We start from the raw sequence: 27,503 nt of genomic DNA, 5'->3' as shown, positions 1-27,503 counted from the left end.
GGTGAGCCCTGGGGCAGAAACTTTCGCGGAAAGAAAGCGCGAAATTTGTACAACGGAGGAAAAATACAGGATACAAAAGAAAAAGGTACAAATATTTATACTTTGCTAGCATCTGGCAAGCTAAGAGTCATTATAAACGAGTAGAGGTAGTTAATTAAGGGTTAAAATAGGTTGCAAGTAAACCCTCTTTTGAGTTATTTCGCGCCGCCATAATTATTTGTTTAAATCGTATAATGCACGAATTGATTGATGGTGCCGTGTAGTTGTTGTTAGCATCGTTTTCATGCACTTTGTTTGCATTTTGTTGGCTTTCGTTAATTATAGAATGGAAATAGCCACTTGTCCCCATAGCCCCTGGGGGGTGCACTCGGGTATGTTTTGGATGGGTATGGCCTCAAAATTAGCACCCCTTTTGAGAAATAATTTGCATTTTAAATGATTGACCTATTTCTAGAATGGGGTATCATTTTAGAATGGGGTATTCGGTATTATTTCTAGAATGGGTATTTTTCTGGCTGTTGATAAGTTAAAACTTTCATGCGTTGAAATTATCATACCCCATTCTAGGAATTGTCTCTAAATGGAGACCCTGTTCTAGTCAGACTAGATCAGGATTCCGAAAATCATAACCCCATTGGGCAGCACATAGTACTGCCTCCCCCCTGGCCAGAGCTCTTCTTTTGGTCAGCACAAGGAAGGTAGACTGTGGCCCAATCTCGTCCCCAGAGCCTGTGTTCCCCTTGACCAGCGGTCGGGAAACTCAACGGCTCTGGACGAATCCAAACCGGAACCAGGAAATCCTGGTTCCGGTTTGATTGTGTGCGTGCCCCAGAGATTGTATTCTCACGATGACTCTATTGGCGCACGCTTCACATTCCAGAGATGACGGTTGGTTCTTGCAACGATTACTAGCAGTAGGATTTTGTTGAAAATTTCAGCAAAAAATTAATGTTACAGCTTTAGCTCGTGTAAAGCCCCAGTAAAGTCAAAATCAGCAAGCTAGTTCTTCTTAATGTATATTTAATTTTAAAATGTTCAACAACTGAATAATTAAAAAAGTCATTCGACCGTTACATAATTCATTCACCCAGAGACTAGACATGTCTGCGGTTTTATGCAAATTCAGGTCGTGTCACGTAATTGTAATAGGTGCTGTTTTTGGACGATTCTCTGTTGTTAAACATTGTTATACATTAAACATGCTTATTTAAGTGAAAAAGAATTGCTCCGAGACTGTTGATGTCGTCTCCAAACAGAAATACATCCGAAAACAGCACATATTACGATTGCGTGCACAATCTTTGATTTGCATAAAGCACAGACATTTAATTCCCCAGGGGCCAGGACAACCATCCCGACAACCATCCACGTTCAAATTTTGGCGCGTTACAGATCAACCAATCAGAAGTATTTCATTGTTTCAGAGAAAAAAACAAACATGGGTTTTAACAGCCAATCAGATTTAGACGCCTTTGTGGCGGCTTTTCAGAATAGCCCAGAGGTACCGATCCCTGGCGCAGACCAGAAGGATCGCGGCCTCTGGGGACGAGATTGACTGTGGCCAAGTCCAAGTTGTTTGAGCATGTGCAAAGTGCCCATTTTTGATTGTAAGCCAATCAGCTTTTCTTTGCAATACCTGAAGTGTATGAATTGCTGACTTTCAAATCGGACTTGGTTGGAGTCTGCACTCTTTGTGCTGGCTGAAAGAAAAGGAGGCTTCGGGAAAGAAAACTCCAGAAAGGTTGGGAGGATTTTGAAAACTTCTTCTGGAGCTTTTACCTAAACTTTCAAATTCTGCCAATCTTTTGCTTTTGTTTGCAACAAGTTAAAAAAACATTTGCACCATTTGATATTTAGGAGACAGCTGGCAGTCTGCATTTAAAGGTGTTCATCTCATTCATTGAAAGAAATTTGACATATCAAGTCAAGTTTGAAAGCAAAATTCGACCACCACCACGAAGTTATTAAATCATGAGCCATGGCACTTGAAATAAACACAGCCCAGGAATCAACATCCTCAAAGAAATCAATAATTCTGAAGGCAAAACATCAGGGCGATGCGAAGGTAGTCTTGGTAAAACACTACCTCCCTTCCTCCAATGAAAAAGGAAAGGAAACTGAAAAAACCTTTACTAAGGATCATGCTGCCTCTAAAGCCTACAAGAGAAAGAGCCTTGAAATAGCATGCACAAAGGATACTAATGAACAATGTCCATCAGGTAAAAGAAGACGATCAGTGCAACTAACAGGAGCAACAAAACCTACAGTTTCATTGCTTCAGGATTTGGCTCAAAATACTAATACTGGTACTGGGATTGACGGAAACGTTTGCCACATGCAAAATGCTAGACTTGGAAATGAAACTTTGGATTTTGTGGAGAATGATGGGCAACATAACAAATTGGTTGACAATTTTCAGGATTGCATTTTGCTACCAAATTGGTCAGACAAAAGAAATAGAGAATGTCTGGATGACTCAAACAAAATGAGACTAGATGAACATAAATCCTTGTTGTCAGCGACTGATCTGGATTCGCCACATGTTACCAACAATAGAAAATGCAAATCTATATTTGAGACTTATCAACTAAATAAAGTGCATATTAAGTCTATTGTGGATGAAATGTGAAAATCAGTCAAAGTTACAGTGATCTTTTAAAGGATATTTTATTCTTATACCAGTACCATACAAACATTCACATTTATTAAATTGCTATACATATTACTATTTTTACTGTCAAATATAATACCCTAAGTGGACCTGTAACAATGGTCCCAATAAGTTTTTACTAGACTGTGTAGTTGAGAATTCTAATATTTTCATACAGAAATTAAAATTAGTTTTAAGTAATAAAAATGTTTTAATTAGAATAGTTTGGAAGTTCTGTAGAGGTTTTTAGGCAAAGTCATCTACAAATGTAACCATAATGTATGGATGTTTTTTTTATAAATAGTATTCACTGTACATCTTTTTAACAAAGGAAAAACTGACTGTACTAAGTATATTGTTACAAATTACACACAGTTTGAAAACAATAGTAGTATGTACAGTAATTAGGTCAAAAAATCATCATGAGGCTGCATAGAATGCTGGTTTTATACCTACAAACTGTAAGTCATACTAAACCACTCCTAATTTTATCATACAAAAGAGTTTTTTAAATTACTGGGAAATGCATGTTGACTACAGTTGAATCCTGATTTCTCAAACCACCAGGGGAACAGAAATTGCTTCTAGAAATCAGGGATAAAATTACAGAGAAGAACCATCCAAGGAAAACGAAAATTGGTTTGGGAAATTGGGAGATTCAGTTGAGAAATCAAGGGTATGAGAAATCAGAATTCCTTTGTATTGTGATCTTCGTGTAGATTTTAACATTTTTTACTGTCAATCTTAGTTTCCTACCCCCAGTGGTGGAATAAAAAAATTTAGGACAATTATTTGCTTTTCTATAATATTTAAACCAAGTTTTAACTTATTTTAAAAGTGACAATATTAAAGCCTGTAAATGTGCTTATCGCGCATCACGTCAGTTTCTCATGTAACTGTCTTTGTGACAATCATGTGAATTTATTAAAACAGTTAACTGTCAGAGGATTGTCTGATATCGTACACCCTTGGATTCGTCAAGTTCCCAGCCAGCCTTTTTCTTGTACTCTTCCAGTTGTCTTTCTCTCATGATCTTTTGCATTTCAAGCAAATCGTCTTTACTCATTCCTGCATGAAACAACACAAATTAAGTTAAAACTGAAAAATTAAATTAATTATAGTATCTTAATTGACTTGAATTGCATTAAAAAAACCTTCAAGAATATCAGGGCTTAAATTTTCTCAGGCTTTCAGGGGCGTATCTAGGATTTTTTGTCTGCGGGGGCAAGTTTTTTCTGGCGGAAGCAACTTGTTTTTTTAGTTTACTTTTTTGTTTTTTTCGTTAGTTTTCTTAGTTTTTAAGTTTTCCTGGCGGGGGCAACTGTGCCCCTGCCCTCTCCTCCCTCCCTGCTAGGTACAGCCCTGGCTTTATGATCTTTCTGTTTGCGAGATTTCACCACTGATCTCCTTACCAGGTCTTGTTGGTCCAGTGTGCAGCGATTTATGTCGGAGTTCATCACTTTCAATGGAAACCAGCTGTTTCTGTGCTTTCTTCAAGGCCTTTCTTCTTCCCTTTTTCCTCTGTTTGGCTTCCCACTTTTCTAGGTCATAAAATCTGTAATGATAAAAATTTAAAATCAGTAAATTTCATACTTGATTCCAGCAATCATACAACCCTCCAAGTTTATTTTTTTCCCCGCGGCCATTTGGCGACCGACTGCTCAGGTTTGGTCGCCAGTGAAAAATTTTAGTTGCTAAATTAAGCTTACACTTTCAATCCTTCTTCTCAATTTTAGTTGCCAGGCTGGCGACTTTGGTTCCAATTTAGTCGCCAGCTCCAAAATTTTAGTCGCCATCTGATGGCGACTAAAATGGTCTTAACTTGGAGGGTTGTCATAAGTTTCGTTTTCAGCTCATAATGGTCTTATCACATAAAACATGTCAATAAATCTTTTTGTATCTTTAGCTGTGGAGGTCTGAGTGTGAGGCGACCAACCTGCAAGGGTCAAAGGGCTGGGAATTTTGGTAAGATGAATACTATGTGCCCAAGCTGGGTTAAATGAAAAGGCCTTGTACTCAGACAATAGGTATGATCTTGTAAAATAATGACATAGCCTATTCCAGGCTCTTGATTAGTGGCAAACAAAAAGCTTATGAAAATTAAGGTGAGAGTGGGAGTGAGGGTGTCTGGAGAGGCAGTAGAGCTGGATGGGGTCCTCTCCTCATTTTTTTTTTTCACTCGCCCAGGACTAAAGCCCCACCACTTGAGGGCCTAGCTGGAACATGGCTATAATGACATTGTGCATCATAAACCAACTGTCAAACTGGAAGCAGAAAAAATGGCATGATTGTTTTTGTTTATATTTTTTCTTCGCAATTGAGCCACAAGATAGCATATCAATTTTACTGAAAACACTTTTCTTACTTTTTATGTGGTAATGTAACAGTGTTATAATCCTCTGCAAAGGTCTCAAACATTTTCTTCATCTCAAATCTAGGAAAAACTTCAGGATTTATTTTCTTGACTTCTTGGAGCCACAGGTAAAATTCCTGTTGTTTGTTGAACATGTCACTTTCAATCAAGATTCCATATTTGCCATACTTCTGTTGGTTTACAGCTAAGTTGGATTTCTTTTCTTTCTTTCTTTTCTCTTTCTTTTTTCGCCTCTTCTTATCCTGCAACACAAAGATTATTGCAAATATTTTTTAATGAAAAAGTCATTTGGAATTTGTGGAAGGATGGAAAATCTGCTGACTAGTGGTAAACATGGCTGGAAAAATTAAAAAAATAAAATTGCTGTGTATGGTCAGCATGCCAAGAAGACGATTGGGCAAAGACAGCCCAGGCTGAACAAGGAGGAGAATTGCCGAGAGTTGAAAAGAGTAGAACTCTCCTCGACCATTATTTAAATGCAGCCACACCAGAATGATTGTGCAAAGGTGAGGGGAAACTGTTCTCAATTTTCATGGAGCATTGTCTCAAGTGTTTGACATACCGGTATCTTCTGAATCGAAACTTAAAGTAAGACGTAAACAGAGAAATAAAATCGCAAATATCTATGCTAATTAAGATCATATAATTATCCAAACCGCCATCATGGCTGTGATATTCTTTGTTTTTTTCCTTGAGTTTGAGAAGTGCTGTAAAAGACTACACACTGGTACACACTGCACCTGATGTTTTTTATTTTCTTCTTTCTTCTTAGCTTTCTTATGTCTTTTCTTGTTTGTTTCTGAGTCAGAAGAGTCACTGCTACTGCTGCTACTTTCTGATGATGGACTTCGTTTTGATCTCTTTTTTGATTTGGAGGTTCTTGATTTTTTCCTGTAATGTCCACATGTAAAAATATATGTGTATGTAAAAATGTCTGTTTATGTATAAAGCTGTAGCGTACATTATAGAAATAATTTATAAAAAATGCAGCATTTTTGTTTTGAACTAAAAGGTACCATTGTCAAAAAGGGACCAAATTAATTATGTGTGCACAACAAGAGCAAGATATATCAAGATTCACATACCATAGAATTCCGTTTATAAGCCCTGGGCTTATACAACTTCGTAAGGGGTTTTGGGTGGGCTTTTAAACGTAGGGGCTTATATCCGGGAGGGCTTATAAGCGGAATGAAAAAAACGTTTCCAAAAGAGCCACGGGAGTGTTGATCGAAATACGTTTTTAAGTTAAAAACGCATAATAAAGCAACATTTAGCCCTATTCAATATTGCCACCCGGTAGAGGGGGCTTATATCCAAGGGGGGGGGGTGGCTTATAATCGGATGTATTTTTTTGTTTCCAAGCAGATGGGCCTATAACCGGAGGGGCTTATAAGTGGGGGGGGGGGGGGGCTTATAACTGGAATTTTACGGTATGTACAAGGTCTGTAAGTGTTATGGTACACTCAACAAAATTACTGGATTCTGATTGGATGAAAGCTTTACAATCAATCCCAAATAATTACCATACTTCACTGGAGTTCCCTATTGATCTTCCTACCAAAAGTTCACACTGAAGAGTTTCAAAGTTTACACATGTATGTCTATCAAGAAGTTACAAAGCTTGCTATTCCAAATGGTGATGGATCATAGAACAAAAATATGCTCATAATTTTGATGAATATACTAAAAATAAAAAAAAATTATTAATACCACCCTCTTGTACAATTTGTGATTAATAGGTGTTCTTGCTGTTTTAAAAGTAATCAAACTGCACTTGCCAAAAAAGGCTCATGCAATTTGAAAAAACTTCAAACAATTATTACCTTACTGGGCTGCTAGAACTGCTTGATGTTCTTGAACTTCCAGAGCTTCTTTCAGAACTTTGGCTACGTTTTCTAGACTTCCTTGAATCCTATCATGCACACAAGCAGGTATTACAGTAGCAATGTTGAAGGCGCTACTAGATCAACTGATAACTGTTAACGTAATGTACTGGGAAAAAGGTTAAGTCTGCATATGAGTCTAGTTTATTCTAGTTGCCATAGAATGAAGTGACTAGTTTTACTCCCCCCCCCCCCCCACGGGAAGTGATGTTAGTCCATGTTGTATTTTGATATACATTGGCTGATGATACGTTTGAGCGCAATGATCATATTTTGATTAGATGTGCAAAACCTCTTGCGTTTTTACTGGTTTGATAACAATACTAGACTAAGCGGCAAGATTTCCGCACAGGACCCTACATTAATTATGCATACAATTTTCTGACTGATTCGTTCTTTTCATGATTGCTGTTTATGTATAGTGCCCATAGTATGAAATGTTGCATACATAATTAATGTAGGGTCCTGTGCGGAAATCTTTCCGACTAAGCTTATATTTGTGTTGTTTATATAATTTTCATTTTTGATCTTAGGATTAAAAATCCATTTAATCGAAAATTTCGACGGAAAGAAAATTACAGTAATCACATCAAATTATCTAGATCGTATAAGCTTATTTATTTTAAATTATTAGGTTTAGCCTAAAATGAGCTTAATTCATGGTGAAAAATCAAATTTATTAACACCTAGTGAAACATTCAGGAAATAACTTAATGCCACTAACACTATTGAAACAGTAGACTTACCTTGGAGTCTTGGGAACTTCTAGAGTTCTTGCTCGTTCTGCGAGGGCTTTCTTCTCTTCTGTCCGCCATTTTGGACGCGTAGGCATGGATCGAGAATTTTTCACAGCGGCATTTCGTGTAATTGGAAGCTACGTCATGTAAGAGGTATTTAACTGAATCAACATGGCTGCTTCAAGTGACGGAAAAGTGAGAGCCATTTGTTTTGTTATTGTTTTTTCTGTCAAATGATAAAAGTTTTTGGTTCATTTTTGCAGGGAAAAGATGAAGACGTTAGCAACAAATTAACTTTGTGGATCGGGAATCTAGACAAACGACTGAGCGAGTGAGTATGCTGCGCTTTTAAGTTTATTTCCCTAAAATCGAATGATTTTTCTTACTTTAATTATTTTGTTAAACATACATACTATACAAAGCCGAGGGAAAGACCAAAAACAGGAACAAGTTCCCTTACGAATGGCCACCCCCCCCCCCCAAAAAAAAAAAAAAAAAGAAACAACAAAAAAAAAAAAACAGAAACATTTAAATTAAACCGGTTTCTGATTAAACTTCGTATAAACTTTCATGCCCTGAATTTTTTTTAGTTCATTATTGTTTTAAGGTTTGATTGGGAAGATATCAGTTAACCTGTCATTCAATTTGCCAACCAGTGAAGATAATCCATAATATTTATAATAACAAGCTTTATAACAACTTTATAATTTTATTTAACTGTCAGATAAAAACTTGGAGTTAAGCTTACCCACCAAGTAAAAACACTATACAACTCTCTGTTTTATAGCAGAGAATCCCTGGTTGGCTTATTACCAGTATATGAAAAAAAGCAACATAACTGATATCTTTGCTGTTCTTTGATAAAGGACCCCTTTGGTATACAACCTAGTCCAAAAATTTATTCACTTTTGGCTAATAAGTTTTGGGAAGGAGTCCCAATAATGCCCCCCCCCCCCCCCCCCACACACACACACACACACCCCACACACCCGTACTTGAGGATTTCAGGCTCTCTCCTTGGCTTCTTTCTCTGTAACGTGACTACTTGATTGTTAATGCTGCGCTATGATTAACAGAATTAAACACAGTTTTATTACTCTTGCTCTTGTTTAATGGTGCTTTTTCAGTCCTTTACTAGTTTGTTCAATGATTTTCAGGTACAATCTTCTGAAAATTCTTCAGAGGTTTGGAGAGATCAAGAACTTCCAACTCCATTTTCATAAATCTGGTGTAAGGGAAGGAGAACCATGTTACTGTTTTGTTGAATACAAAACATTTGAGGTGAGTATCAAAGCATGATTACCCAAATACAATTCTGCACGGAAGACAAGAGATCCACTTTTATTTTTTTAATTTTCCAGGAAGCAGAAAATGCACTACATGGACTCAATGGCAAACTAGCACTCTCAAAGCATCTCACTGTAAACTGGGCAAGATTCAAACAAACAGCATATGCGGTAAGTAGTTAACAAGAAGTTTTGAACATAGTCTCACAAATTTAGAATTATGGTATGTGGTGAAAAATTGCTGTTTCATTACTTTTTTAAAAAAAAGTCTGTCATTTTAGGCTGTAATAGCTCAAAGTTTTTAACAAGGTGTGATAAATTACAGTAGTCCATAGGTGTTACATCAATGTTTTTGACCCTCAAGTGTGAGACTCATTCAATGGCTAGGTAGTTGACAGGTACATGTATACGTTATGGCATCTAGTGAAAAGCTATGTTCTCTCCACCTGCAGGAAAAGAAAAAGGAAGGAGGAAAGAGCACAATGCCATCTGCAGGCTCATCACGAAGCTCACTAAACAGGTGAGACAGATAAACTACACGATATTGGTAGTTGTGAGGACTGTGTGTTAATTTAGGTGCAGTGACAAAATGGTTTAAATTTGCTGGACTGTGGGCCAAGCAGTCTGGGTTGGAGCCCTGGCAGAGGCACAACCTTCTATTCTTAGGCAAGTTAGATGCTTTACTCTCCAACTGGGAGTTACCCTTTAGTGTAATAGTATCCCATTAAGTGGGAGTAAATAACCAGGGTTCTCATTAAGGGGCAGGACCCGGGTACCGGTAACCGCATGATACTCAAAAGTATGTACCCACCTACTTTCAAACTGAACATAAAGAAAGTTACCAGTACTTATTGTGTTCTTTTCTGCCCACCTTTCCTCTTTTTGGTGCTTTTGCACTACAAAACTTAATGAAACCCCTGAAATACTCCTGAGTCATTTAATGCTACAGTCAACTCTCGCCTTGCGGACACCCCGCCCGCTATTGCGGACACTCGCTATTATGGACAAATTCTAGATCCCCGGCAAAAAAGGTTTGACTGGAAATGACTCCCGCTATTATGGACTCTCGCTATAACGGGTACTAAAGGACGCCCCGAGCGTGTCTGCTATAACGAGAGTTGACTGTACTATCTATCAAAGCATCTTCAGCATCAGCATTTTAAGGAATGTCATGATTGCAAGCCTTTAAATTTTTATCACAAATTCATCTCAGAAAGACTAGATCTACCCTGGGTCGAAGTGTCTAATTACTGTTCATTAAAATGTTTCTTTTGTAACATGAGATACTCTCTACTTTCAGCTGTGAATCTAAAATAAAAGCAATTGAGACCAAGCTCAAACTAATGGAAAGCGGTGGTGAACTGAAAACCCCTTCCCAAGGAAAACATCCTCTCCTTGTTCAGAGTGAGCGAACAAGAACTCACCCCTACAAGAAACAAGAAAGATATAGCAAGGGAAGAGGAAAACGTGGAAGATGACAGACATTACCAATAGATGCTATTTATTATAAATGTTTTTGTTCAATTGAATAGTCAGATTTCCTTTTGGACTGGGACCTTGTTTGAAACGTAAATTGACTCAGTCTCAGGTCTCTCATTAAGACCCTACATCAGCTGGAGCTCCAAGGGGTGAATCAACAGCTTCTTTAAAAGGGAGCTGTTTTAGCTCCTTATATCAATTGTTTTCTGTCAGGTGCCACACAAGCTAAGGGCAGTCACCTAATTTAAACATTATTGAAAGCTGTGAGTCTAGCTCCTTGATCAAGACACTACCAATTTCTTTTATGCCAGTTGTGGCAGGGTGAAGGTGGGCCCTGCTTTTTTTTTTGGGGGGGGGGGGGCAGAGGGGGGGGGATGAATTCTTTTTTGCCAAGCCATACAAACATAGGTTTAAATTGCAACATGTAATAACAATTTACATGCTATACACAATTACATACTAACAGTTATTATTAATGTTTGTGGCTACTGTTAGTAGCATAAAATCATTAAATATATAATAATTAAGATGTAAAAAACAGTTACATGTAACTGTTATGTACAAAAAATCAATAATCTTTCTCCATCGTACCTGAGGCAGATTTTTACCAGTAGTTCAAGTACACACACACACTAAGTTAAGTAGTTCTATAGTTAATGTACTCTAGTATAAATTCACACAATTCCTTGAAAGACCATGTAAATATGATTTCATGTATAAATACAGATTGATGAGGATAATGATATATTGTTTACATTGCATTCATAGAGTACCAGTATATTCAAACTAACAAGTGATGCTACACTTTCAGCTGGTTTTTAACAATAGTCAAAGTCAATATTTTGGGTTGATTTTAATGATGTGAAAGGTCAACTTATTGATCAACCTTCACAGAATAAACAACCTTTTGTGAACTCTTTCACTCTTTTCAGACAATTCTTGTAAAATCTAGCTTTGAATACAAGGTTCTGGACAAAATTTAACATTTGATAAACCGCATTTTTTTGTGTAGAGTTAATGTTTGTAAATCACAAAAGGAGAGAGTCTGTTAGCTGAAAATAATTGCCTTTATTGTGTACATGTTAGTCGCTATATTACTTTGTACATTTTATTGATAGTAAGACTGATAAGTAAAGTTTGTTCTTTTCTCATTACTTTTTATGCACAGCTACAGGTATTGCATTTTATTTACAAACAACCAGTAGCTGTATTTAATGCACTCGAAAATACACACAGTTACAAAAACTGATTATTTTGAAAGTCTTTTTACAAATAATGTAGCAGTGATGACAATTTATGGTACTTGGCAAACTATTTTTTCACTTATTTGCACTGTTGCTTGGTGAAAGTGTTCATTTGCATATAACAATGGTTTGACAAGCTTTAGAAATTTATAATTGTCCAATAACTCGCTATATAAATTCAGAGTATGTTTATGTTGTTTGTGTCCCAGTTTTATCACGCACTGACCCCTGACTATGACTTGGCTGAGGTTTGTCTTTCCCAGTCTCTTTCTTTAAAACATGAAGAAGAGTTTGGGAACTTTCAAGAATCTGCAATCAAGAACAAAAATCAATTTTAACAAAAAAATTATCACCAATTATTAACCAAAATGAGTTATTCCAAAATCTTGGCATATCTTCAGCATGGCGTGTACACGGAATGCACCCTGGAAACCCACTCCCTCCCTGTCATTCCTCAGCAATATGGCATGTTCTATATTATGTGTGTCCTGGTAAGCAGCCCCTTGATTTAAGAGCAAATCAACACGTGCTGCCCCACATCCCCTGATCCAGCTCCCAGTACAAACCAAGGGTGGATCATTGGGCACACACAGTAAAACATTTTAAAACTGCATTACTTGTCAAAGAAAATGAGCATTTGATGAGCTGTAGGTACAGGGCAAAAAACAAACAACTTTTCAGAGGAGGCGTAGCTATTTGGAACGTGGGGGGAGCTAAGACTGACCCAAAAATACTTGGCTGGTTTATATATTTGGGGCAACTTTTTTCTGTTCTAGCAACTTTTTGTTTTCTGAGCAGTTTTTAAGAGTCCAGAGATTTACGAAGATTCTCTGATTGTTGTCCGAAGGCCATACGAACGTTACCAATTATTTTTCAAACTTTTCCGAATAGAAACAGTTTCCCGAAGACTTCCAAGGAAGTTTTGAAAATGTTTGAATTCATTCACAAGACAAAATATTTTGACAACCCAATTTCATGCTGCATTTGCGACACCAAAACGTGGGGGGGGGGGGGCTGAGCCCCCCCCCCCAAAAAAAAAAAAAAAATTATTTGTTTGAGGGAGCTACAGCCCCCTGCCCCAGAGGATGGGGGTAAGGAAATCAATATTCTACATTATAAGGTTACACCCACTGATTTCACGGGAGGTTTACTCTCACCTTCATATAAGCTGCCTCTGTTTCGGAGATCGTTTTGTCGTATTCGTTTCTCGAGGCTATCTTCTTGGCAAGGCTCTCGTTGATTTTTGCCAGCCGTTCGCTGAGGATGCGAATGTCGTTCTGGATTTTTCCTTTCTCCTCCTCCTCGTTAAGTATTTGTTTCTGTAGCTCATCTCGTTTCGTGCAGAGATCCTCAATACCTAGACATAAACGTAAACACACAAATTTGAAAGAAAAGGATGTTTGTTTCGTGTCCTTCATGAATAACATGGCGGCAGAAATGACCTCATTTGTCAAAGTTTTCTGACTTTTTCCCTGCATTCTGCATGGAAAAATACTTACATTTCACTAGTTCGTTGTTGTACGTCTGCAATGTCGCCCCTTGTTGTGACATCGCAGCTGAAATAGAGCTTAAAACCCGGTCTTAATAAACGTCACAAAAGTATTTTGACACAAAATGTGTTTTTTACGATCTCCCGCGTAATGTTTGATTCGCGTTGTCCTGGAGCTAGTCACAGTCTGCAATGTATTGTGGGTGATGGTAACATGTAAATTTTACGAAGATGGCGGAAGGGAAAATACAGACGTAAACATGTACATGTATTTAATAGAAAAACAGTTTCACATTCATCTGTCACGCTCACTGGGGATCTGAAGATGATTTAGATGGCAGAAATTTTCAACCTAGCCAACGAGCTGCTGGCCTCGATTTTCAAACACCTAACTGGCCTTGAGCTTGGCAGGGTAGCAAAGACGTGCCAGAGATTCCGTAATGCCTGCTTTATCGATCAGATTTGGCAACATCTGTGCTATAGAGGTAAATTACTTGCCTTTATTTTGTGCCATAGAAAACGAAAAGATAAAATTGTTGAAGAATTTATTCAAGCGCGTAGACAGTCAAGAGCAAACGAACTCCCATATTTTAGTCCAATGATTTATAATTATTTGCCATGTAATTATATATCGAAAAATTAAAAGTTTTGCGGAAATTATCCTGGCTTATTGCATGCAAGCTAAGCTATTTTAGCTGGGACTAAAACTTTGTAACTGTACAACTGGTTTGTTTCGCTTGTTTTGTCAGTGTAAGCATACCCGTGAAACACTTAATTGATATAAACTCCTGGTTGACCTCAGTAGACATGAAAACTTTGTTATCAACAGAGAGCTTGGTGTAATGTCTAAAATACTATTTATTAAATACAACAAGAGGATAGACCATATTCATGCTCTCGGTATTGGACTGGAAATGGCTTGTACTGGAGGCTAATGTGGGTATCGTGCAAGGTTTTCTTCCCTTGCAAGCTAGTTCCAGTCCAATGCAGAGAATATGCATAGGGTCTACTGCCATTGTTATAAATTTAAAACCACCTGGCTATTGAGTCTTTGGGCTAAAATTAATGCAGAAATTCCAACCTAAAGAAATGCAAATCCAGGAGAATTTCAGGAGAAAAAAATTCTTCTCAACTAAAAACTATTGAATAAAAACAACTTTGCAGATTCCATACTACAAATTTGATAGCACAAATCCCCCTCCCCAAAAAATTAATAAGCTCAGTTTGTGATTGAGTTTCAGTGTCAATTTCAGTTATCATGTGGCTAAATATTCTTCTCAGTTCCTGCTGCTTTATTGTGCACATACAAAATTTAATGAATCTGTTAAAATTGCTCTTACATGTACTTTATTTTGAAAAGGAAAAAACGCTGCTTCTAGAAGTTAAAATAGGATTTAATAAACTTAGTCTTAGATTGAAAAACCTGTGGCCCTCTGATTCCCAATCAGGTTGGAATTTAGAAATGGTTTTTATGGGTGGAGGAAAACCAAAGAACTTGGAGAAAAACCTTTTAAGCAAGGATAAGAGCCAGTTTGCAATGTGTTGGTCATATAAAAATATAAATAATGCAAAAATAAAAATTATGAAGACAAGTATAGCAGTACAGGTTATTAAAAAAAAATTTCTTCTTTTTTTTTTGCAATGAATGGTAACACCACAACTATCATACATGTATCGGCTTTATAAACAAGTAGTGTCCAGAATAGAGAGGAATGTATGTGGTTTTGCCAGGATACAAATAATTATTTATTTATAAAAAATATCTTCTCTTGAATAATCTCTGAGTATATTTTCTTATTTATAATAATTTTAAAAATAATTAATTATTGCAGATTAATTTTATGCTGTATTTTTTATTTATAGATTATGGTGTTTCATCCCTTGATCAGTGGTCTCTCTCTTCATTTCGGGAACTGTACATCATTGGTAGGTACATGGTTTCTGTGCTGCGTGCTGTACTGTTGCCGATATCTCTTTTGACAACTGTCTGATGGCTTCTTTTTCAAAAAGCCAATCAAATTGCAAGAAGCAAGAGAGGGAGAGCGATTGTTATTGTAGAACTTGTACCAAAGTGTACTATTTACAGAGGAATCTTGTCGAACCTCACAATAACTCAAACCAAAAGTCATTTCTCTTGGATTTGCTTTACTCAGTTGAACACTGCAACTTTACTCCCAATTTCTCAGTGGAGGGGGACAGGGGGTCTATACCTCTCGCCTCCCATACCTTTAACTCCTGCTTCCCACCCCTCTCCGAAGTGGTGCCCCCCTCTTTGTTGCATATCTATTGCAAAATATAACAAAATGTTGTGAAATTTTACTCATTTTCTCCTGATTCCTGCCACCTTAGGAATCCCACTTCCCACCCTTTCTTCTCCTGCTCCCTGCCCCTTTTCTCCTGGGCTCCCGCCTTCCTGTCCCCCACCACTTGTTAAACTCTCGATTTCTTGAGCCAATTTTTGTTTTCCTTGGGGGTTCAAGAAATCAGAATTTCACTGTACATGTATCTTGTCATACCTGAGGTGTATGCTTCTTATTAGGGATAGACCATTTGAGGGGGCGGGGGCACTTAATTAAAAAAATCTTGCCCAGAAAAACTGTTGTGCACAATCCGGTAAAGATAAGAAGTTAAAACTAGGTAAAGAATTCTTGCTCAGCAAAATTGCCCACCATACCCCTTAAATGGTCCATCTGTTATCTAATTTTACTGTCCTTTTGAATGATAGTGCTACACAAGTATGGCTGCTTACTTGGTGTTTGGAAATGCAGTATAAATCCTTATGGTGGCTTGGTACATGTAAAGGTGAGGTCATTTACACTTTTCAAAAACTCGTAAGGGGATTGAGAATGATTAAGACGGATTCCGCTGAAAGTTCGAGCAATGAGTGCAAAAATTAAGTACCAAAAATCTGCTCATAGCACGGCAACATTATACTTTTCAAAAGATCTTACTGAAATTCACTTGTCTTAGTGACCCCGTGACTAAATTCTAAAGCATTCTCAAAAAAATTGAAGTCAAACCTCGTAAAAATGTTCAAAACGCCCGCCATTTTGTTTTGAACTGGCGTGAAACGTCGGTTTTAACTGAAATATAGATAATTTCAAATCCATTTTTCTCTCGCGGGGTCAGCTTGAGTGCTAACATTTTGTCAGGTTTTTATAACCTGTAGTTAAACTGTTACAAACAATGCTATGAGCTCTCTCTGGTAACTTTATTTTTGCCTGTATTGCTCGAATGTTGGGCGGAAACCTTCTTAACACCTCACATGTAAATTGACTGATCTTACTGGTACTCCAAATCCATAAATTAGCATTTTTGTATTTATTTAGAAACTCCACTCAGTTTTTAAAAGGGTTTGAATTTCAAAAATCTAACTATAATTCTAATCTCTTTCTATAAAGCAGTTGTATGACTGTATATTAATTATTTTAGTTGTTTGTTTTTAATCTAAGTTCCAGTCAATACATGCTTTTTCATTAATTGTTTTACTCAATTCTGAGTTTTAATTATTGATAAGTCAGGCGCGTAGGAGGGGGGTTCGAGGGGTTCGAACGAACCCCCTTTGGAGGTCAATAATGGAGGACTGAAAACACAAACTGATGATTTTCAGCTTTTAGCAAATAGTGGGTGATGGAAAGCAAACTTTGAGTGTTGCAGCTTTTAAATTACCGTGCAAAAAAAAACGCTAAAAATAACGGGAAAGTACGAAATTGTTAGGAGAATAGGCTCTCCTCTCAAGTATGATATGCCTGTCGATCTGGACGAAATTGTCAATCTATTTCAAGGCCTCTACCTGAGGATGATGCAGTTGTCAAGTTTGCTTTACGAATATTCCTGTAGCGAATTAGTAAGTAAGTGGCCTCAATACATCCTAGTGACCTTAGCCTACTCTGGGACCCAAAATCGCCCAAAGTCGCTCTAAGTATAGATATTTTCTGTAACAATGCTTTATGGTGAACCATGATGATTCCCATGTACATGTATACCACAACTGTACTTAGGTCGGTCACCTTAAATTGCCTAAAAGGTCACCTAAAATTGCCTAAGTCGCTCAAAATCGCCCAAAGTCGCCTAAAGTCGCCCAAAATCGCCTTAAATCGCCCGTAATTTTGGACAAAATAAGCTAAAATCGCCTAAAGTCGCTTTAAGTCGCCCAAAGTTTCGGCGACTTTGGGTCCCAGAGTAGGCCTTGACCTAGTATTATATGCAGTCAAAATAATCTCATCGTTGAAAAATATTTCCTTAACAGGCGTTCGGGATTTGATAAATGGGGTATCAATAGACGAAAGGCAGGGAATACAATTTCGGGGGACCCAGGTGATACGTGTGTTTAGTGCATATTGACGCTGCTTTTAGTACATTGACGGTGGAGCCGGGAGGTGGGGGGCTTAAGCTTTTACCCTGAGATGCCTTTGCAGCATACGTCAAGCTTTTGTAAAACGTTTAGTATACTAAGCCAGTATGTATGTATGAATGTATCAATTCAACAAAACGCCGGTAATATTGTTGTTATGACTAAAAATACCTGTTATTTTTAAAACACTCCATCGAGTTTGAAATATTGACGTGCACAATGCTCAGGGCCTCTAGATTTCATAATATTATGGGGGGGCATGTCCCGAGACCCCCTAGAGGCTCGCGCCTTCGGCGCTCGTATTTAATAACCCCATAATAAATATTCCTGTCAATACGAACACCCTTCCAAAAACCTCAGCTACGCGCCTGTAAGTTATGTCTGATTTTCTACCGGTGTCTGAAAATTAATTATCTTCAGGCCTGCAACTGTGTTATTCATTAGTTTCAGAAAAATGTTTGCACAATGTATATTTTATAACTTATTATTATTCTAGAAGATGCCTTCAGTACTAATTAATAAACTGTTTCTCATCTTACAGGCTTCCCCAGGTAAGATTGAGGCTTTTGATTGTCGAGCTCCATATGACCCTGACATTACGGGTGGATTACGACCCAAGCTTATGTTTGCTATAAAAGTACAGGATGGAGAAGCTGTGACCGCATGCTATAGTGATTGGGAAGAAATACCTCACAGTGGAAACCTTAGAGTAAGTCCCATATCCTCACCAGGATAATTTAAAAATAATAATTAAAATAAGGGGGTGCCCAAAGGCTCTTATGTAAGAAATCTTAAGTGTCCAGCTCTTAAAAGCTTTTATGATTGCAAAGTTATAATACAAGTCGCCTAGAGACAAAAGTAAGTTGCCTGTGGCACCCAGGCTCTACTAGAGCACAGCTCTGAGTGTTCCAGTTTAGCTCCAAAAGCTTATCCAGATAAGCTTTCAGATAAGCTTTCAGCTCCAAAACCTGTCAAGGTCAACTACCTCACCCAACAAATTTATTAAAAAACTTCTAACAGGGAGCAGCTTTGAGTCAATAGGCAAGCCACTTTAATGTCACAATGCGTCTCTTTGTGACATAATTAATGGTTGGGAAACCTAAGGTAATGCAGCTGGGGTGGACGAATGTGCATGTGTTGTCCCATCCAAGGGAGTGTTTTATATCAAGCAAACCTCCCCCTTCGTGGTTTGAGTCAATAGGCAAGCCACTTACATCTCACAGTGCTTCTCTATAGATACTAAAATTTATATTTTATAAATTTTGGTGGTAGGGACCTCCCTCACGCAAAGTTATACCGTAAAGTTCCGTGTATAAGCCGCACCTTTTTCCTCTAAATTCAAGTCAAAAATCGGGGGTGCGGAAACATCTCTGGTTGCAGTTCTCAAAGGCCTAATTAATATTCATAAAAAATTCTCAAGACGTCATTGAATGAACATATAACAACCTGAAAACTTTGTTGTTGTTCACTACCTTTTAGTTCCTCTGCAAAGCTGTTTGCAGTGAAGCCTGCCAGTCATTCGAATCGTGTCTTTCCGCCGCGTGCGAGAAGGCACCAAGATAAACGCAAATACTCACAAGGCAAATGGCCGACCGCTTCGGTTTTTTATTGACCTTCACAGCAAATACATCTGCTGGATTAACAAACTCTTATTCTGCATGAAGTTTTTATCCTGTTGCGGGTAGCAGTTTCCAAGAATCTTGAAATAAAAACGTGGTTTCTTCCGAAGAAAATGCCGCCATGTTTGTTTTTAATGCCCAGACTCCTCTCTACAATTCAGAGCTTGGCTACGTTTCAGGCAGGGGGGGGGGAAGAAACGAGGTCTGGGACCGAGTAGCGATGCTCTCACAACTTGCAAAGCGATCAATTCACGATGTAGTCAGCGGTTTTTGGACGATGATGCAACAGGCAATCTTTTCCCGCGAAATGGAAGCTGCTATGTCGTGGAATCACTTATTATAAAGGGGTTCAATTCTCTTAACTAAAAATCTAAAAGCAGCGTGTTTAAATCCGAAAATTTCGTCATCGTCGTGTAGTTTTAAGAACGCAGAATTTTGTGATGCCGTGCTACTTTTCAGTGCTGAAATGCAAATGTTTGACATGTTTGTACCACGATTTTCAACTGGCCCACATGGGGATTGTAAATGAAGTAAAACAAAGAAAGACCAAGTCAACAAACAACCTCAAACAATAGAGCGGCAAGAACAATAGCTCCGCCCAGCGCGGGAATATTCGATCGCCACGTTTTCATTACCATTCCAGTGATGGTTTTATTTCATAACAAACACCACATATTGACACCAAGAACCTTTCCGGAGAAATTTTCGCTGCTTTAAAGACAAAACTTAGAAAGTCTTTTTTATTACTACATATATAAAAAAAATCGAACTCTCTCACTGGTCCCATGTTGTTTTTATTTTGGCAAGTTCACAAAGAAAGGAGCTGCTCATGCGCCTTAGAGACATCCGCTGACTACCGCCCCGATGATTGCTTTGCAAGTTGTGAGAGCATCGCTCAGATTTCATATAAGAGAATGTATGGGAAGTTGCTTCCCCCCCCCCCTGGTTTCAGGAGTGCTTAGAAGTGATAATCTCGAAAAAATGATATCAAGAGAGCATCCAAATTTAAGCTATTGTGAACTCAAACTAAAAAGAAGGTATGACAAGTGAAATTTAGCTTTCTTAAAACTTAATTTATATTAAACATTGCAACAACCACCGTGTCAAAACCGTGCTTGTTTGCCCTTGATTGTTTACCAATAGAACTTCACTTGAACTTCAAACTTTATGGTCTGTATATTTTTTTCCAAAATTTGAGCTTCCAAATCGGGGGTGCGGCTTATCTACGGGTGCGGCTTATACACGGAACTTTACGGTACTTCCTTTATAAAATTTGAAATTTTATTTTTTATTTTTGATGACAGATAGGAGATACTGTTGAAGGAAAGTTACCTCAGTTTGGTTTCAAGTGCAATAACTGGTCAAACCATGAAATCCCATCAGACAGAGAAGAGGTAAATTTCAAGACATTGTTTCGTGCTCAGGCTATTGTTTGAACAAAAATTGTTGAATAAGTTAATAGGTATAATTTTGTTCGTATATGATTCCCTTTATCAATCAGTAACTCATGTCAATTAGTACACAAACTTGTATTCTTGTCTATTTGCAGGGTATGGGTGTTTTGAGAAGGTGGATGAAAGAAGAATACAATAATGAAAACTTGCTATTTTTTCAACCTCACATGGTTCAACTGGTTCTCATGAGATATGTCACTATGCACTCCTTACACAGGTAATTGTTTAGTCATTTAAGACGGATTCCGCTGAAAGTTCGAGCAATGAGTGCGAAAATTAAGTACCAAAAATCTACTCATAGCACGGCAACATTTTGTATACTGTTTAAAAGATCTTATCAAAATTCATTTGTCTTTGTGACCCCGTAATTAAATTCGAAATCATTCTCGAGAAAATTAAAGTCAAACCTCGTAAAAATGTTTAAAACGCGCACCATTTTGTTTTGAACTGGCGTAATACCTCCGTTTTAACTGAAATATTGTCAATTTCAAATCCATTTTTCTCTCGCGGGGTCAGCTTGAGTGCTAAAGTTTTGGCAGGATTTTGTTAGCTGTACTTAAACTGCTACCATGCTAAGAGGTCTGTTTGGTAACTTTATTTTTGCCTGTATTGCTCGAATGTTGGGCGGAAACCATCTTAAAAGATATTTTGGGTATATAAAAGTAATATTTCTTCCTAACCAAGTGCAAGGACGGTATTGGAAAAATATCAGGCTTAGGTCTTGACAATAAAGGTCCATACAAAAAAGACAGAGGGACAATATTCTCCCAACCGGTGCAGTATAACCTTGTTTGTCTGTCTCTTTGTCTCATTCCAGGCAACCACTTCAATTTGAAGCCCTTGAGCTTCCACAACCTTCCCTTAATGACATTGTAATGACTCCTGGTGTGTTTAAGGTACTGAGATGTTGAACATGCTATATTAATGGTGATGCTATTAAGATGCATTAATAACGTGTATGTATTGAAACAACTACCGTAATGATTCGATTTAGCGCCCAGGGTGCTTATTTACTTTTGGCACCTTAAGGGAGGGCGCTTAACAACTTTTTGCAAAACAACCAAATGTTCAAAACAAAACTTAAATATATTTTAAAATAATAAGCAATAACATAAGCTGTAACAGTAACAAACTGTTGAAAGTTCAGTCACTTTTACAAGAATTGTTCATTTTAACAGTAAATATATGTCCATGTTGGGTACGGTGAATGTTCATGAGTTTATCTTTTCGACGTCGACGACTTCTGATGGTCAGTTAGCCACAATAGGAGCACTTTTAAGAATAGGAGCACATATAAGAATGGGGGCGCTTATTGGAATAGGGGCGCTTATTAACAAAAACATATTCGAAGGGGGGCGCTTATTGGAAGGAGGGCGCTTAATCGAATCATTACGGTATAAATGTCTTGCAGCACCATTTTGTGTCAAGGAAAAATTTATCCATGATTACAAACACAAGTAGATTACAAACACAAGTAGAGCTCCCACACACACGGTAGAGAGAAAATTTGGTAAACCCATTGAATTGAAAAAAAATTGGTTGTCACGTGATGGTGAGTCCACTGATCTGTGTGCCACTTGCACTGTATGTGCACCAGCTCAACCCAATATTTTATCCCAAATTGCATCAATAACTGAACAGTTAAATTTTTATTGTATCGATTGCTAGTTCAATTTTTGGTAACAATAAAACAAGCAATTGACTCATTATAATTTTGCTAAATTATAACTCCACTGGATGATGTGGACCTTTCAGTTTGATTGTATCGTAGTGATGGTATGAAAAGGTGGCCAAAATTGTTGCATGGTGTCCACTGTGTAAGCTGAATGAAACACGTGAAAAGAAAGCGAGACAGAATTTTCTTCCAAAATATTCCTCGCACAATCTCCTCTAAAGTCGCCATATTCCTTGAAATTGTGACAAACGAAGTGAAATCTAACTTACTCGATTTCGGACACTGCAGTACTGACCATGACTGATGTCCACATATTGTACATAGGGTACTTACAGCAGTCATGGAGTGGAACTGGTTATGGTTACTGTTGTGGACGAAAAACTGATAGGCACAAAGATAACGGTATGTCAAGAAATTTTTAACTTATTTGTGGATTGTAAGCTTAGTAAATGTAGTTACATTGGCTGTGAGTAATTTTAGGGCTCTTGTTTTGTCATCAATAAGTCTCCTTGCTGCTACCATTCATCAGTCGTTGCCTTGCAAGTATGAAACAAACCCTATTACCGTAAATCACTATTCTACTAGAGCGACTTTCACTTGAGCGTCGGAAGTAATTCGCATCTGTGAAAAGTCTGGTAAAAGTCATACAAGTTTTGATTTCTTCTTGCGTGGCATCTAATGAGTGGTTACGATGGGAACTTGGAGTTCATCATCATCATCATCATCATCATCATCATCATCACTTTGTTTACCCTCGGATTTGAAGAGTAGCTTATACAGCTAATATCTCCGAGCATTTCACAGTAAGCACAATACAACGGGCAAAGACCAGACCACAACACCAGGAACTCCATGCCCTACTCTTTACGATAAGCGTGTGGGTTCTTTTACGCCCCCTGCTGACCATAACACTGAAGATGCAGGAGACGGGGCCTACGGTTTATCGCCATATCCGAGAAGACTAGAATATCTAACCATTTGCAGATGTTATTGCAAAGGCAGCATATTCTCGTCAGTTATTTTAAGACCCTGAGTATTGGTCCGGTCTGGGACTCGAGCCCGAGACCTCCCGCACTGTAGTCCGTCGCTCTACCAACTAAGGACAAGTGACGTTTGAAGTTGACCTCTGAGCTCTACCTCATATCGCTTTATGCAACTGAATGCACTCATCTTAAGTCTTACAGTCTTAAGTTTCTTAGCTCTTTTTACTGTTGATTTCCAACAAACGTATGCGGGCATGACAAGAGAATGACATACAGTGTACCTGATATTTACTTGAGGACTAAAACGCATGTTTGAAATTGTTTACAGAACGCTCAGAGATGAGCAGACCACTAAACGTGTCGGTTTATTCCTGCGCGTTTTCTTCCGACGCGTTTTAACTTTTTTATTTTTTTATTTTGTCACTTTCGTATTGTTATTTCTCTTGAGCTCTTTCTCAAAGCGACACAAACATCACTTCAACCTTAAAATAAACTTGCATGTGATTAGCAATTTTAAAATTTGAATCGAGTTCCATTGATTTTTTTCGTAGTCACAGACGAGAAATACTTACACCCAATAATCTCCAATATTTTCTGCTAATAACCATGTATCTACTGACCTGCAGGGAGATCCCAATGTCCCCGGAGGACAAGTGACGTTTGAAGTTGACCTCAGACGGCCCGTCATTGATGACCCTCAGCCAGAGCCTGGGCAAGAGCAACAATTAGGCCAGTGTCATTCTCGAGAATTCAATCTACCCCCATCTTATGAAGCCAGATACACGAACTTTCCAAATGTTTACCTTGCAAGGTATACACGTGATGTATTGTTGGTTTTTGCTTCCTAGTCTTTGTCATGTTATTATATGTGCTGTCCATTCTTACCAATAGACTGTCTTCTTTTTTACACGGCAGTTTGTAACTGCTAAACCAGTTTGCATCATATAGTCTAGCCAGAAGTCCTTGTGGTTTTATTACCTTACATCTCTCTATTGGCTTCTTCCCTAATATTATTTCCTGTCTTACTTGCTTTTTTCTTGCTTAACTCGCATGACCCTTGCATCACCTTTTTCCTCCCACTTGACCAGTCCCAGTATTTCTCCTGTTTATTCGTTAAAGGCTGGTTCTCATATGATCGCCCCGATCGTCTCTGTCGCTTCTGTCGTTTGCAAAGTCTAAGGTGATTGGAGCAAGCAAACTTTTTGAAGCGACAGAAGCGACAGAGACGATCGGGACGATCATATGAGAACCAGGCTTAAGAAGCCCTCTGGAAAGAGGGAAAACACAAGACCCCTGTGTTTGGATTTTGTGGACTCCCCCCCCCCCCCCCTCCCACACCCCCGCTTGCTTTAAATTTGATCGAGTAGGTTTTTGGCGATTCTTCAATTTTTTCGTTACTAGTATGACCAAGCTAAAAGAGGAAGTTTGGTTTCGAGGTTTTATTATTCGAGATCCGTTAGCGAAGTGCTTAGATTTTACTACATTAGAAGCATGTAGTTTGAGGTCTTTTGTTGGGGTCTATCAGTTCATGAGAAGAGAGTTTTGCACTCTGTATCGCGAGTCCATTGCCATTCTGATTTTACCTTCTTTTTTATTTTTATTTTGTATTTAACCTGTTTTTAACACTTAACTGCTTGAATCCCACTTATAACTCGTTTGGTTTCGCGGTCAGTTAACCTGTTCATGTCTTGTTTAACCTGTTTGCCTATAGATATCACGGTAGAGGACAAATTGCTAGCCATGGGTTCGTATCTCCTCAGTGGACTCCGGGGCACTTTGTGCTGTTTAACGATGACTTGTTTGGTTTTCTTTGGCTTGAACTGATGGCGTTCAGCGTGTACAGCAGAGCGACCGAGCCTTTCCTAAGATGAGGACACTGCACTACAAAAAACCCCTTCATATCCCATTTCTTTCCCGTTTTTTATTCTTCTTGCTTAAACTGTTGCATATTTATTTGACCAATGCTAAAATCGGCGATCTTGAACTTCAGCTCTCACGTTACACAGTCAGGAAACTGTGAAACGAAAACTATTCTTGCCAATTTCTTTTTTTTTGTACAGCTACAGAAGAGTGGAAATTTGGGACAGTAAAAAACGCAGCAGAGTCATTCCCTGGCTGTATTTAATTCGTCTAATCTCTTATTTGTGTTTCTGAATCTAAACTGATCTAAATCTTATCTTATCATAGAAAACATCACCTCTTATTCTAAACGGACCCTATAAAGGGTAGAAGTCAAAAATGTATTTCAATTTTAGGTATTTTAAAGCCAAAAACCAAGCGTAGTTTTCCTTTAGACGCAAAGCGAGAGAGAATGGGGCTTAGGCTATCAGCTAAAAGTCATCGACTAGAACTAATCAGATTTGCAATTGACCAATTACTTGACTGCATGATGTTGCATCCCTTTGTGCGTGTGTTTCATGTGTGTTTTCTTCTATTCATTTTTTGTCCGTGAACAAACAAACAAATTCGTTAGATTGAATTTCACGTTGCAGATAAGAAAGCCTTGCAGGTAGAGAGCTTTAAATGTGAAGTGGTCAAAGTAGCACGAGCCATATAAGCTCTTGTGTTAACTGCTGGCTTTTGATGTACAGTACTTAATTTAGAACTACAATAGGTGAATTGTTACAAATTGGGAGTAATAAAACAGGAAAAATATTAAATAATATACACTAACTACACCACTCAAACAACTAAGGTTAAATAGCAGTCTATTTTAGTGTCCTTAGACTGCTTGTTAATTTTTTTTATGAAATCTTTATTTTCCCTATTTCTTTCCATTTTTCCACTAATCCTCATTCGCGAACAGTGCTTAAATGTATAAAGAGCAAAACATTTCACTGTATAATAATCCGTAATTAAGAATGAGCCCAGTATATGTATGTGTACAAAAATAATAATAAAAGGCGATGATTTCAACAATCGTTGAGCCTCAAATTAAAAATGTTAAGAATGTTTAACAACAATGTTAGTCATAATGTGATATCCTGTTTGATATTTAAAGCAGTCATTCAAAGTCAATAGCCTGCGTGTAGGCTCACCTTTGGGTTGCCGTAAAAGCTCTAACTAAACCCCTGGGAACCTTTTTTATGACCTTTCGAGGGTGGGTTTATTAGATACCGTAAAGATTCGATTTAGCGCCCTCCTTCCAATAAGCGCCCCCTTCCGAATAAGCGCCCCCCTTCGACTGTGTTTTTGTAAATAAGCGCCCCTATTCCAATAAGCGCTCCCATTCTTAGAAGCGCCCCTATTATGGATAGAAGCCCCTTCTGAAGTAATCGACGTCGAAAAGATAAACTATAAACTTTCACCGTACCGTACATGCATCTATTTACTGCTAAAATGAACAATTCTTTTAACAGTAACTGAACTTTCAACATTTTTTTACTGTTACAGTTTCTGTTATTGATAGTTATTTTAATATTTATTAAAGTTTTGTTGTGAACATTTGGTTGTTTCTCAAAAAAATAAATAAGCGCCCTGTCCCGAATAAGCGCCCTGTCTCAAATAAGCGCCCTCCCTTAAGGTGCCAAAAGTAAATAAGCGCCCCGGGCGCTAAATAGAATCATTACGGTACGTGGGGCTTATTTCAAATCATATATCACTTAGGGTACAGTTTGGGACCATACTACACGCTCGACGATGCCTGAGTTAGAAGAGGAAATTCTTACAGTCTAGTTTCACTTTTGTGTGAAAAGATCACCGCCGGCATATTGAAAAACTTTTTTTTGTTTTGGGGATAGTGAGTGACAGCTTCTGTTTCAGGGGTAGCGACTGATAACCCCAGGGAGAGTGAGTAACGGTGTTTGTCCCAGGGGTAGAGAATAGCAACTTCTGTCCGGAAGTAGTGTTTAGCAACATTTGTCCATGATTTGTTTTCTTAGACTTTCACAGAATTACCTGTTTGTTGTTTCAGTCGTTAGGCCATTGTTGGCCCTGATAGCTATTACGAAACGTTGTGATATCAACACACGATTTCTCCTTACTGATCGCATTATTTCTTATAGTGCTGGTTGGGAGAATTTTATATTGGGACAAGTTTTAACTTGCGTTGCAGCTGGGCATGTCACAAAGTCCTCGATATAGACCGGTGGTTAAATTGTCTGCCATGCAGGCTAGACAACTTTAGGAGAAATGAGATACTGATCACTGTAACGGGTCTGTAACTGTGTCAACTGTTTTTTGTGAACAATCTAAGCTTTAAGGGACACTGTCCCGGCTAAAATATCGTGTTTTCATGATTATGGCCAGGAACTTGCTTTTTTAAAATCGGAAAAAT

At 38.0% G+C, this 27,503-nt stretch overlaps 5 protein-coding genes across 8 annotated transcripts; 3 read left to right on the top strand and 2 right to left on the bottom strand.

The window, feature by feature from the left end:
* The first annotated feature begins 16 nt into the window (after positions 1-16).
* On the top strand, positions 17-5,153 carry LOC144651920 (uncharacterized). Of its 2 annotated transcripts, XR_013570383.1 has the most exons (3): positions 17-85; positions 4,557-4,615; positions 5,089-5,153. XR_013570383.1 is itself a non-coding variant. In XM_078511993.1 (2 exons), the coding sequence occupies exon 2, from the start codon at positions 1,979-1,981 to the stop codon at positions 2,627-2,629; it is 651 nt and encodes a 216-aa protein (XP_078368119.1). In that variant the 5' UTR covers positions 17-85; positions 1,858-1,978; the 3' UTR covers positions 2,630-2,668. The 2 variants fall into 2 exon arrangements, 1 of the variants encoding a protein (XP_078368119.1); XM_078511993.1 differs by lacking the exons at positions 4,557-4,615; positions 5,089-5,153 and adding an exon at positions 1,858-2,668.
* On the bottom strand, positions 2,652-7,749 carry LOC144651834 (uncharacterized). Its single transcript, XM_078511857.1, has 6 exons — positions 7,654-7,749; positions 6,848-6,936; positions 5,765-5,915; positions 5,016-5,266; positions 4,063-4,205; positions 2,652-3,718 (listed from the first exon to the last, which is right to left on the bottom strand). The coding sequence occupies exons 1-6, from the start codon at positions 7,720-7,722 to the stop codon at positions 3,591-3,593; spliced, it is 831 nt and encodes a 276-aa protein (XP_078367983.1). The 5' UTR covers positions 7,723-7,749; the 3' UTR covers positions 2,652-3,590.
* LOC144651936 (nuclear cap-binding protein subunit 2-like) lies at positions 5,278-10,709 on the top strand. Of its 3 annotated transcripts, none has more exons than XM_078512009.1 (6): positions 5,278-5,530; positions 7,908-7,975; positions 8,802-8,925; positions 9,006-9,101; positions 9,383-9,450; positions 10,231-10,709. In XM_078512009.1, exons 1-6 carry the CDS (start codon positions 5,501-5,503, stop codon positions 10,406-10,408), a joined length of 564 nt encoding a protein of 187 aa, XP_078368135.1. In that variant the 5' UTR covers positions 5,278-5,500; the 3' UTR covers positions 10,409-10,709. The 3 variants fall into 3 exon arrangements, with proteins under 3 accessions (XP_078368135.1, XP_078368136.1, XP_078368134.1); XM_078512010.1 differs by lacking the exon at positions 5,278-5,530 and adding an exon at positions 7,800-7,839; XM_078512008.1 differs by lacking the exon at positions 5,278-5,530 and having other exon boundaries at positions 7,844-7,975.
* A 748-nt stretch (positions 10,710-11,457) lies between these two features.
* Positions 11,458-13,301, bottom strand: LOC144651968 (microtubule nucleation factor SSNA1-like). The gene is made up of 3 exons (XM_078512052.1): positions 13,153-13,301; positions 12,811-13,010; positions 11,458-11,962 (listed from the first exon to the last, which is right to left on the bottom strand). Exons 1-3 carry the CDS (start codon positions 13,202-13,204, stop codon positions 11,843-11,845), a joined length of 372 nt encoding a protein of 123 aa, XP_078368178.1. The 5' UTR covers positions 13,205-13,301; the 3' UTR covers positions 11,458-11,842.
* Positions 13,302-13,345: 44 nt separating this feature from the next.
* On the top strand, positions 13,346-25,917 carry LOC144651761 (F-box only protein 31-like). The gene is made up of 10 exons (XM_078511738.1): positions 13,346-13,627; positions 15,006-15,068; positions 15,868-15,944; positions 18,038-18,205; positions 20,420-20,509; positions 20,665-20,786; positions 21,387-21,465; positions 22,569-22,646; positions 23,854-24,038; positions 24,939-25,917. Exons 1-10 carry the CDS (start codon positions 13,477-13,479, stop codon positions 25,096-25,098), a joined length of 1,173 nt encoding a protein of 390 aa, XP_078367864.1. The 5' UTR covers positions 13,346-13,476; the 3' UTR covers positions 25,099-25,917.
* The last annotated feature ends 1,586 nt before the right edge of the window (positions 25,918-27,503 follow it).

The sequence above is a fragment of the Oculina patagonica genome, chromosome 4, assembly GCF_052425735.1.
Source record: "Oculina patagonica isolate OP01 chromosome 4, crgOcupat, whole genome shotgun sequence".
Lineage (NCBI taxonomy): Eukaryota > Metazoa > Cnidaria > Anthozoa > Scleractinia > Oculinidae > Oculina > Oculina patagonica.
The sequence above is the reverse complement of the archived record's forward strand: the minus strand, read 5'-3'. Positions and strand labels throughout refer to the sequence as shown.

What these genes read in the sequence shown, in the direction of transcription:
- LOC144651920 (XM_078511993.1), top strand. Translation starts at nt 1,979, where the DNA reads ATGGCACTTGAAATAAACACAGCCCAGGAATCAACATCCTCAAAGAAA.
- LOC144651936 (XM_078512009.1), top strand. Translation starts at nt 5,501, where the DNA reads ATGCAGCCACACCAGAATGATTGTGCAAAG. An exon ending in TCAAACAAACAGCATATGCG is followed by an intron (nt 9,102 to 9,382) that starts GTAAGTAGTTAA and finishes CTCCACCTGCAG; the next exon opens with GAAAAGAAAAAGGAAGGAGG. An exon ending in TCACGAAGCTCACTAAACAG is followed by an intron (nt 9,451 to 10,230) that starts GTGAGACAGATA and finishes CTCTACTTTCAG; the next exon opens with CTGTGAATCTAAAATAAAAG.
- LOC144651834 (XM_078511857.1), bottom strand. Translation starts at nt 7,722, where the DNA reads ATGGCGGACAGAAGAGAAGAAAGCCCTCGCAGAACGAGCAAGAACTCT. An exon ending in AGTTCTAGCAGCCCAGTAAG is followed by an intron (nt 5,916 to 6,847) that starts GTAATAATTGTT and finishes TGGACATTACAG; the next exon opens with GAAAAAATCAAGAACCTCCA. An exon ending in GTTACATTACCACATAAAAA is followed by an intron (nt 4,206 to 5,015) that starts GTAAGAAAAGTG and finishes TTATCATTACAG; the next exon opens with ATTTTATGACCTAGAAAAGT.
- LOC144651968 (XM_078512052.1), bottom strand. Translation starts at nt 13,204, where the DNA reads ATGTCACAACAAGGGGCGACATTGCAGACGTACAACAACGAACTAGTG. An exon ending in CAACAACGAACTAGTGAAAT is followed by an intron (nt 13,011 to 13,152) that starts GTAAGTATTTTT and finishes GTTTATGTCTAG; the next exon opens with GTATTGAGGATCTCTGCACG. An exon ending in CAGAGGCAGCTTATATGAAG is followed by an intron (nt 11,963 to 12,810) that starts GTGAGAGTAAAC and finishes TCTTGATTGCAG; the next exon opens with ATTCTTGAAAGTTCCCAAAC.
- LOC144651761 (XM_078511738.1), top strand. Translation starts at nt 13,477, where the DNA reads ATGGCAGAAATTTTCAACCTAGCCAACGAGCTGCTGGCCTCGATTTTC. An exon ending in GCAACATCTGTGCTATAGAG is followed by an intron (nt 13,628 to 15,005) that starts GTAAATTACTTG and finishes TTTTATTTATAG; the next exon opens with ATTATGGTGTTTCATCCCTT. An exon ending in ACTATGCACTCCTTACACAG is followed by an intron (nt 20,787 to 21,386) that starts GTAATTGTTTAG and finishes GTCTCATTCCAG; the next exon opens with GCAACCACTTCAATTTGAAG.